At 58.9% G+C, this 11,077-nt stretch overlaps 1 protein-coding gene across 2 annotated transcripts in view; it reads left to right on the top strand.

Moving 5' to 3' along the window:
* Positions 1-9,371: 9,371 nt before the first annotated feature.
* LOC123165689 (transcription factor bHLH48) overlaps positions 9,372-11,077 on the top strand; it is an 8,280-nt gene continuing 6,574 nt past the window's right edge. Inside the window, exons 1-3 of one of the 2 annotated variants that reach the window (XM_044583382.1) lie at positions 9,372-9,930; positions 10,013-10,150; positions 10,412-10,477. In XM_044583382.1, coding sequence (XP_044439317.1) covers positions 9,610-9,930; positions 10,013-10,150; positions 10,412-10,477 — 525 coding nt within the window. In that variant the 5' untranslated portion in view covers positions 9,372-9,609. The remainder of the gene's footprint in view (positions 9,931-10,012; positions 10,151-10,411; positions 10,478-11,077) is intronic. The other variant, XM_044583381.1, reaches the window with a different exon arrangement.

Here is an 11,077-nt window from a genome sequence, read left to right on the forward strand (position 1 = left end):
GAACGGGGCCGTGGCGGGCGGAGCAGAGGGGGCAGGGGAGCACGGCCAGGTGGCATCGACGCGCGGCAAGGGAGGAGCAGCCGCGAGTGCGCGCGCCGGCGTGGTCGCGGGGTGGCGCGGCGGACAGGCCGCAGGAGGGGGAGAGGCGATGGCGCGGCGCACGTGGAAGGAGCAGCAGGGGCGGGGAGCGTCGCAGGGCGACACACGTCGGGGCTCTGCAGCGAGCAGGGACGGAGGGTGGTGCCTGCGACGAGCAGCGGCGGGCGGCGGCTACAGAACGGCAAAGCAGCAGCAGCACGTAGCCGCAGCGCAACAGCAACAGACAACGGCAGTGCCCGATAGCAAGGAACAGCGGCGCCGGCAGTACGCAGAGCAAGCAGCAGCAGCACGCAGCTCAGCTAGGAGCAGCAGCAAGCGCAGCGCAGCAGCAACTAGCAGGAGCACGGGCGAGGTGCTGGTGGACGCGGCGTGGGTGCGGAGACGCATGCGGGTGCGGGCAGGCTTGTGGCTTGCGAGTACAGAGGACGACGGCGAGGACCAAACGGGCATCTCCGGCCACCATTTGGGCGGCCGCTGCTACCTAACGAATCGGGCGCGGAGTTACGGCCACGGATCGATGCGATGCGGTGAGGAAAAACGCAACATGGCTCACAGCGGTGCTCGCAGTTGACTCGGGGAGGCTGGGGGTTGTCGGTGACCGAATCGAAGGCGGCGAGCTCGGGGCAGAGCTTGAAGACGATTTCGAGCTTGGCGGCGCCTCGGCTTGAAGTTGAGGGCAGGGACGACGTGGAGGAGTCCGGCGGAGCTCCTGGGCATGTAGAGACGGCGAGAAGACCGACACCCCGGTTTTAATTGCCACAAGCCTCAGTCATGTCCGGATCCAGCCTTCAAGGCCGGTGGGTGGCTTCTTCTGTCACAGAGGAGGATATTGCGAAGCTTCGGGCGGCAAGATATCTGACCGCAGAAATCCTCCATCGGCTCCCCGCTGAAGGGCAGGTTATCCCTACCCCCAGATCCCGCGAGAGGGTTGTGTTCGTTTCCCACTTCATCCGAGGTTTAGGGTTCGCCCTTAATCCCTTTGTCCGTGGGCTCATGTTCTATTATGGGCTAGATTTTCATGATCTGGTCCCGAACACTGTTCTTCTCATCTCGGCATTTATCGTCACGTGCGAAGCCTTCCTCCGAATCCCTCCGCACTTCGGCTTGTGGCTCAAGACCTTCAATGTGAAGCCGTTGGTGATAGGGGGGAAGCATGCGGAGTGCGGTGGTGCCACAGTGGGCAAGCTTACTAACGCTCTTTGGCTAAAAGGATCCTTCACAGAATCTTCTGATTTATGGCAGCAGGAGTGGTTCTATATCACCGAGCTCCGTGGTTCCAAGTGGGCAGCTGCGCCTGCGTTCCGATCCAGCCCTCCAATTCAGCTTGCATCATGGATTAATAAGGGGTTGGACTGGGGATCAGTCGATGAAGTGCAGACTCTGCAGAGTCGCATCCGGAGCCTCATTGAGAAGGACATCGATCTTATCAACGTTATCCAGGTAATGCTAGTCCGCCGGACCCTGCCGTGTCAGCGACGACCTCTCCGCATGTGGGAGTTTAATCCAGAAGGGCCACGGACTCCTCAGCACTTCTTCGGCTCTACGCACGAAGGAATGTGGAAATTATTTTTTGGGAAACGAAAACAATGGCCGGACACCTCGGTAAGTACTCAACTCCCGAACACCTCTTAGTCGAGCATCCCCGTAATAGGATACTGAGCAAACCATATTTTTTCAGGGCTGGATAAAGAAAGCAGAACGAATTAGGTGTCCGGCCCCCCTTCCCGAAGACTCAGCGGACCCCATGCTAACAAGGATGGTGGCCCCGACACCGTATAAGGTGCCTATGAAGGAGGACAAGGCAGAGAGCTGGAGGACCAGAGGTGACCTTCATTCTGAAGGTAAAGTAGACACCGTGCTCAGGGAAATCAAAGTTTCTTTGCCCAAAGACAAAGGTGAAGGAGAAGCGAGCGTCCCTTCTCCCCATAGCAAGAAAAGGGCCGCCTCCGAAGGTTGGGAGGAGAAGTCTCCCAAGAGAGGAAAGATGCCATCGTCGGGCGGCTCGGGTTTGGCAAGCGACGTCGTCACACAGTTCCACCATGAGGACAAGTCTTCACCCAAATTGTAAGTGAACCAGGGTGCTTTAAACATACCCCGCTCCTTTGGTAACGGGAAAGGAGCGGGGTATCTTCGCAGTTCGGCGCACAGTTTTCCTCAGCAATCCTCTTCCTCGGGAGATCTTCTCCCGGAGATGATGGAGAGCGATACGCCTCCTCCGGCCTCCTCGCCCGCTAGGGCGGACGACTGCGAGGTGTCGTCCCGGAGGGTCTCTCCCGATCCACAAGTAGTGCGGGGGACAAAGAAGGCATTACCTGAAGGCGGTCCCTCTGCCGCCCAGGGTTCGGGGGCCAACAATGAAGGCCCCGTACTATCCGGTTTACAGCCGGAGATGATTATAGGGGCGAGTAAACGGATTCCTTCAAAGGAAGGCCGTGCTCCTACAGCGGCTTCCGAAGATCCGGAAACGCCGGACATGTTAACGGCTATGCTGCGACAAGCATCCGTCTCAGAGGAACAACGTACCTTGATGGGTACGGTGGTTGAGAAGATTCTGTCTGCAAAGAGCGGGTTGAATGAAGCCTTCATGAGCCTGCTAAGAGGCTTCGAGGTTTGTGATGTAATATTTTCAACTGTATTGTATTCGCAAAATGCACCTGTGTATAGATAGTAGCCCCTGAGACTCGGATTGGCTACCCAAGGGAGGCAATCAGAGGATCAAAAGATATGCTCAGAGAATAATCTAATTGATTGGAACACAGGCTGTGTCCCCCCTGGCGACTGCCCGGACTACAGAAGTTACCGAGCTGCAGCGAAAGCTGGATGTGGCAGTGGATGACATTGCGTTGATCAATAGGCGTCTTGACGAGTCGCAAGGTATGTATCTGGGGCAGTCATTACATATACGTGCTTATAGTAAAAGCGTGACGCTTGAAAATTGTATTCATCACTGCAGATGGTGCCGCCGCAGTTGAGATTCTTTGGGCGGAGTTAGCCCGGGCCAAGGAGCAGGCCCGGTTTAGTAATGCGGCTACCGAAAAGGCATCGGCCGAGTTAAAGGCCGAACAGGCTGCTCGACGCCAAGACGAGGAGAAAATATCCCAGATGGCGCGTGAACTAAAAGGTGCTGTTGGCCGCTGTGCCTCGAGAAGGATAATAAGGCCAAAACGGCTGATCTTGACGAGGCCTTACGAGAGGCAAAAGAAGCGCGGTCCGAATCTAGAGCGGCCCGAGAGGAGATCCGGCAAGCTTTAGAGATGGCGGCTGGTAAGCCCTTTTTATTGCAGACTAAGTTCGGCGATCCGAATTATGCCCAGCTTAATCAGGTGTGGAGTTCTCCAGATGCCTTTTTGGACTTGCCGAAGAGTTCCTCCGATGCGGCGCAGTTTTACCAAGCGCAAGAAGGGTATGCAACGGAGAAGCTTTTCTGGTCACAATTCGGTGCGTCAAAGCGCCCGCTACTGAACGAACAGATGTCACAATGGGCCGAGCTTCACAGAATATCCGGCGCTGCCATGAAGGACGTCGTAGTCTGGCTGTGGCCGACCGAGCCAATTCCGGATAGTTGTTTCGGTTTGGTGCGGCGACTTGCTGATGCGGTGCCGCGTATCGGCACTGTTAAGCGGTCAACGTGCATTGAAGGTGCACCGATGGCCTTTGCCCGTGTCAAGACATACTGGGGGAAGATGAATGTGACGCCCGGATAATAATGCTACAGTAATCCTCTACTAATTATGCCATGTCACCTCGGTTATTGTTGTTAGTCTCGCGTCCGTTCAAAACCGATTCGGAAATTCAAATTTAAAATAAAGTCAAACTAGAAAAGTTTTCAAACATCAAACAAAAAAAGTACAAACAGTGACAAATAAATCATAAGTGATTATGGTGGAGAAACCAACATTTTTAAAGTTTCCTAGATGTCCTAAAATAATTAAAACATCGGTTGAAACAATTATTTAAATGCTTTTAAATAATAAACAAATACAAACTATTTTTAATTGAGGTGTCAGACTGTTTGTGGCAGAGGGAAGTTTAGTGATACTAATATAGAAACTAATTTTATGTTTTGTAAAACTAAAATAAAATTAAGGTTAAGGAAAACAGAAAGAAAATAAACAAAAGAAAATAAAAACAAAAATAAAGAAAAACCCCACCCCCTGGCCCAACTGGACCACCGGCCCAGGCGCACCCCTCCTCTCCTCCCCTGTTCACGAACCACCCCGTGGCCATGGCCGATGCCCGCCACGGCACCAGTCGTCGCCGTGGCGGCCATCCGCCGGCACCCCCACTCCTATAAGGCCTCGCCCCGGGCCAAACCCTAGCTCTCTCCCCTCACTGGATCTGGGCGCCCCTCTGCGTTCCGCTCGTCGCCCCCGAGGCCACCTCGTCGCCATTGCCGCGGTCAACCGCAACTCGAGGTAGCAAGGGTTGAGAAAGAAGCAAGCGTGGAGAAGAAAGACGGCCTATACCCCTTTATAAAGGCTGTGAATATCGAACGCCTCCTCCTGGGCCTTAAAACTTGCCTATTTCCAAGGAGTTGAGAATCCCGCAATAAGGGGACACGATCTCTGCTTTGACAAGACGTGCCAATGGCAAACACGTCTCGAAACGTGGAGCGGCAGACGAAAAGCGGTTCGAAATAATGACCGGGCAGACGTGATGTCACATTGCAAAAAGTTGTCAGCGGATTGGACTCATGGAATATTATACTCCCTGCGGTTGTGTGTGGTACGTGTGTTACATGTCCGGATACGACCATCGCGTCCGAAGACTATCTTGGAGTTCGGAAGGAGGAACCCGCCTTGCAATGCCGAAGACAAATCTGCACGCCGGATACCTCGTCATTGAAGCCAGGTTCAGGGGCTACTGAGGGAGTCCTGGACTAAGGGGTCCTCGGGCCGGACTGATGGGCTATGAAGATACGAAGATCGAAGACTCTCACCCGTGTCCGGATAGGACTCTACTTGGCGTGGAAGGCAAGCTTGGCGTTTAACTATGAAGATTCCTTTCTCTGTAACCGACCTTATGTAACCCTAGATCTCTCCGGTGTCTATATAAACCGGAGGACTTAGTCCGGAGGGGGAGATACTCATTACCATAGTTATACAGGCTAGACTTCTAGGGTTTAGCCATTACGATCTCGTGGTAGATCAACTCCTGTAATACTCATATTCATCAAGATCAATCAAGCAGGAAGTAGGGTATTACCTCCATAGAGAGGGCCCGAACCTGGGTAAATATTGTGTCCCCCGTCTCCTGTTACCATCGATCTTAGACGCACAGTTCGGGACCCCCTACCCGAGATCCGCCGGTTTTGACACCGACAGCGGACCCAGCTGAACCCGGCGCGCTAGCGGGCTTTCGGGGGCGTCGGGGCAATCGTTTTTGGCGTGAAAGAACGGCGGGCCTGCCGAGTCAGCGACCCCCGCACCTCGTCGTCCTCATCGCCTCGGTTTCCCGCGGGGAATCAATGCCAAGATGGCCGGTCAGCATTCCATTGATTCCTCACGGGAGGCACGGGCGGCGCAGGGCGGTGATGCACCACCTCCCGCCACGTGTACACACGGCGCCCGCATCCCCTGCCCCGACTGCTATATAAAGCAGCGCCTCCCCTCGCCTGTGGCCACACCCCGCCCACAGCCGCCGAGCTCTCTCTCTCTCTCCCCGTGCGCCGCCGTCGCCGACGTTCCTCCCCTCTCTCCCCGTGCCCAGCCACGACGATGGGCGAGAGGTTCCCCTACAATGGGGCGGCGGCCAATGGCTTCAGCCGCCGCTTGTTGCACGAGTGGGAAGCCCACCTGTTGTTCGAGGCCAACGTTCCGGCGCCTCCCCACATGCGCGCGCCAGGGCGGTGGTGTCCCCATTCCCCCGCTGCCCGACGTCCCGCGCGGGCCGACTACTTCACCGACGAGGTAGACCGCGTGCAAGCGTCGCTGACGGAGGAGCAGCGGGCCCTCCCGCAGTATGCCGCGGGCAACCATGAGGCGTGGGCAGCGTACTTCCAGCTCCGGCAGGCGGAGCGGTTGGCCTCCACCAACTGGGCGCCGGTGGTGCAGGGGACCAAGAACAGCGAGGGGCGCCGCCTGTGGTGGGGCGCCCCCGGCCGCACTCTCCATGCCGTCCTCCAGCACCTCGAGGGCGGCAACGACCCGCCATTGACGTACCCTGCCGCCTCGGTCCCCCGCCGGAGCAGCGACCAATGGATGCCGAGGAGGGTCGGCTCCTCTTCTTCCTCCTCCCGCTCCTCCTCCCACTCCTCCGGGTCATCGGCGTTGTTCGCCGTCAAGGCCGAGCCCGCGGAGACGCTGCTCGGCCGGCGCACCTGCAGCGCCGGCATCATTATCAACGAGGGCGGGCGCGTCTCCTCCTCGGCTACTCCCCGCTTCGTCAAGCCGAAGACGGAGCCGGGGCTCGCCGCCGTGAAGACGGAGCCGGGGCTCGACGGCGTGAAGACGGAGCCAGGGCTCGACGACGCGGCGACCTTGAAGTGGGCGCGCGAAGACTGGACGCGGACGGAGCTGGAGCGCCAGCGCCTTGCCTTGGAGCAGTTCGCCGCTCGGCGCCGTGGCCGCGACGAGGGAGGCGTCGTCGTCCTCGACGACGACAGCGACGACGACGCGCCGCCACCGGTCCGCCAGGGCGACCCCGGGCAGGGGTCCAGCAGGGGGGCGACCGCGTGAAGGAGGAGAAGGACAACGGCGGCGGCGGCGACTTCACCTCTCTCAGCGCGTTATTCAGCCTGCAGTCGCGTTTATTATTTTAAGTTTTTTATCTATGAAAAAAACTATTTCAATTCGCCGAAGTAATGTACTGTTTTGCTGAATATTTGTCCCATTCGCCAAATTTTAGTCAAAAAAATGTTCAAAAAAGTTTAAAACATGCGTCTTGGGCCGACCTTGGGGCGTCGGCTGGGAACTCGATTGCCCCCAGACCGATTTTAGCGCCAGCTTCGGTTCGTCTCCAGGCGGCGATTTTTCAAGCCGCCTGGGGGAACAACGGCTGGAGATGCTCTAAGTCCAACTCCATCACAGGACCCCAAACGGACGTCCGCTTTGGCTGGATTTTGTCCCTTTGGGGCGGCAATGGGTTCGCTCATGTCCGCTTCTGTCCGTTGGGTCGTGGGTGCGCCCAACGCGCGGCCGCATCCCAAATCATGTCCGTGTTGGATGTGATTAAAAAAACAAAAAAAAAATGCCTAAAAAGGTAAATAAATGCAAATAAAAAATATTAAACATAAGTTAGGGGTTGACGGCCACAAAACGGCCCAGTTTCACGGTTCACTTAACGGCCGAGTGCCATAATTAACACAAAAACAAAACAAAAAACGTCGCCCGCGCGCTCCTGCCATGCCCGTCGATGCTGTGGCCGTCGCCGTCTTCAGTGGCCGCCGGTGTCGTCGTCGTCGCTGACGAGGTCGACGTAGTCCGGTGGCGTCCAGAGGTGGGCCGGCGGTCCGTGGTACGCAGGGGCGGGCTGGAAGGTGGCCGGTGCCTGCACCACCTCCTCCTATGGCGACGCGTCCCGCTCCGGTGACCGCGGTGGCGTGGGCCACCAGTTCACGCCCCCCACGGCGTCGGCCATCTCCGGAGCCGTGCACGACCAGCTCCACTGCTAGCCGACCAGTCCCGATGGAATGCGGCCACCGGCGCCTCCTCCATCACCTCCTTCGCCGCCACCATCTCCAGCTTGGGGATGGCGACGTCGCCGGCCACAGAGAGGGCCATCGTCTCCTCAAGATCCGGCCATCGGCGCTCATCATGCGTGTTCATGGAGTCCTCCATGACACGTTGCATGAGCCGGGCCTTCTCCTCTGCTGTCATGCGAGGAGGTGGAGGTGGTGACGGAGACGGGGAAGGCGAGGGCGTGGGCGTGAGGCCGCGCACCCGCGTACATCCGCGCACCTTCCGACGTGGCCGCCGCGGCCCTGACGCCGTGCCGGCGAAGTAGGAGGCGCGCCGCACGTCGTGCTCGTCCTGTAGCCACGTGTCCTAGAGCACGGAGTCGGGGGCGTACCTGTCGTCGTAGTAGAGGTCGTCGGGGAGGAGGCGGCGGCGGCGCTCGATCTCATCGCGGCGCGCACGGCCGCTCATCGGGACCGACGGGATCGGGACCCGGTCGGCGGAGAGGTGCCAATTGTTGGGGAGGTGGACGTCGCTCCACGGGACCGGCGTCCTCGTCTCCCAGTAGCGCCGGCATACATCAGCAGCGTTGATGTACTGCCGGTCGCGCTCGTCGGCGGCCCTAAGGCCGATGGTGAAGGAGGTAGGCGCGGGGGCCCGGCGCGGTGGCGATGTGGCCTCCTTTTTCACGGAGCCGCGGCGGCGTCTTGAGGAGGAGCCAGCCTCGCGGTCGTGTTTCCCCTTGCGGCCGTAGTTCCATAGACCCATGGCTGCGAGGCGGCCGGCCGGCGAGTTCGAGGCTAGGGTTTGGGGGTTTGGGGGTGTTGGGTTTCGAGGAGGCCGCGGGGTGGAGTGGGAGTGTGGACGATGACCGGTCCACGGCTTCCCCATTTAAGAAGGACTACGACCGTTCGCCTGGGCGGATGACAGGCGGGGCCGGCCGCGCGTGCGCATTGATGTTGGAGGGTGGGAGGTAGGTGGCCGCGTGTCACGCGGCCCCGACGCGGAGGAGCGACGCGTCCGTTTGCTATCCGCCGCGACCCAAACCAGGCGCATGTTTACACTTGAAATGAGTCGGCCCGGACACAAAACAGATCGGATGGGTCCGGACCGTCGCGCGCTGGGCCGTCGTGTTTGTCCCTTTTACTCCGTCGGTGGAGTTGGCGGCACGAGCAGACGAGCACTTCGATCCGAGGAGGATGAGTTCGATCGAAGCGGGGCGCACACCAGCGCACGCCATGTACTGTATGATGCATCTACAGCGTACCACATCAGATGGACCAACTGTCGGATCAAAGTGCTCACGTCGCACGCATTATACAGTTAATTTACTTGTGGTACGGTCACCTCGGTTATTAAAAGAGGAAGGATGGTTTAACTTTTCACCGACGAGTTCGAAAGCTGCTGCCTCAGCTGATCACAATACGGTCCACGGTCCACCCACCGCCGGAAATGGTAAAAGTCAAAACGCCAGTCTCCACTCTCCACACGCGTGCGAGCTCTCCTCTCGTCCCATCTCCACGCCTCGCTCTGTCGCCAGCCTGTTTGTCACGGACTCACGGTAAAAGAAGAACAGCGCGGTAAAAACCCAGCTACTCGGTGGAGTACCTCTCGCTCTCCTCTCTCTGTTTGATCTCTCACCTCGCACTCCTTCCCCTTTCTTCCACTTTGACCCAGCACGAGCAGAACCCGGAAGCGAAGCCAGCCAGCCAAGCCAGAGCCAGAGCGCACACCGCATAGCTAGCCTGCGCGCCCCGACGCCGACCCCTATATAAACACAGCCACTATTCCCCCCGCCTCGCCCCCCTTCCGGCCTCTTGTCCCTATCGCCCCACCGCGGCAGCTAGTCCCATTCCCATACCCGCGCCACCGTCCTCTCCGCGGCGCCGCGCCAATGCGCCACCCCTCGCCGCCGCCGGAGCTCCCCGCGGCCGGGGGCGAGATCCAGGCCATGGCGCCCGCCTCGGCCGCGGGCTCCTCCAGCACCGGTGGCAGCACCGGAGGCTCGTTCACGGCGCTCCTGGGGCTCCCGACCTCCCAGGCCATAGAGCTCCTTCTCCCCGGCGCGGCGCCGGCGCCGGCGCCTGCCTTCCCCTCCGACCCGCACCTCGTGGACCGCGCCGCCCGCTTCTCCGCCTTCGCGTCGCCGTCCCCGTCCCCGACCCCTCCTCCCCCCGCCTCCGCCGGCAAGCGCAAGGCCGACCCCGCCTCCAAGGTACGCCGTAAGCGTGACGCACCATAGCCTGTTCTAGCCGGAGCGAGGCTTGATCGTTTTTGCCTTGGATTGCTTGCCACAGGGGAAGGTGGCGAAGAAGGGGAAGACGACGGCGGCCGGCGGCGAGGAGAAGGACTCGGGCGAGGACGAGAAGCCGGCGTACGTGCACGTGAGGGCCAGGAGGGGCCAGGCGACGGACAGCCACAGCCTCGCTGAGCGGGTGAGTTCCTCCCTCCGCCCCGCCCGCCGCTAAACCCCCAGCAAAACTAATCGTCACGCTTAATAAACCATCACCGCGGCCACGGGATTAGACAAGATTTTGCAATGATTGGGTGATTAGGACCTTCTGCCGCCGCTTTTAGGGCCTTTTCAGCGGTTCGCTTTTGTTGCTGATTATACTATTACTACTTGATTAAACTATCCATTCATCCATTTTGGCTTTCCTCGTGCTAATTTTTGTCTTGTAAAAAAAAACCCGCAGGCGAGGCGGGAGAAGATAAATGCGAGGATGGAGCTGCTCAAGGAGCTGGTCCCCGGATGCAGCAAGGTCTGCAGTTCCTTCTTACCCCTCTCCTTCATTTTGACATGTTTATCCATCCGTTTTGCACCTCTTTCTCACAGTTGAACCAACAGTAACTCAGCACAGTCCCCCACCCCCCCTGAAAAGATAAAAATGCCAAGGAGCCCTAGTGGCAGTGGCGCCAAGGTCCTCACACTCTCTGAACTTTGGCTGTTACGCGCAAAGCAGTAGTACCACACATCTTCCTCCTGCTTTCGGTGCTTCTTTTTACCGCTTTTGGCGCCACCGCAGCTCCTCCGTAGAGAGTTCAGACGTAGTAGCGTCCTGGGTGCGGTATGGTATGGGCCGCGTGTGCACACGGCTCACTCATCACCGCAAGATCATAAGAGTAGCACCACACGTCGCACGGAAGAGCTTAAAGCCCAATCGCTCTCGCGCCGCGGGGGACAAGTACATATGGGCGTGTTTGCCCGACGGAAGTGGGGAAGTAGTGGTGGCCTTGGTTACTTCCTCGTCTCGTGGACGATGGTCCGGTGCGCCTAACACCGAGGGGGAGCGGATGGGGTTCGGCCGCGGCCGCGGCTGTCTGGGCAGAATGCGGCAGCGGATTCGAAAGGCGCCGGGGGA

The sequence above is a fragment of the Triticum aestivum genome, chromosome 7D, assembly GCF_018294505.1.
Source record: "Triticum aestivum cultivar Chinese Spring chromosome 7D, IWGSC CS RefSeq v2.1, whole genome shotgun sequence".
Taxonomy (NCBI): Eukaryota; Viridiplantae; Streptophyta; class Magnoliopsida; order Poales; family Poaceae; genus Triticum; species Triticum aestivum.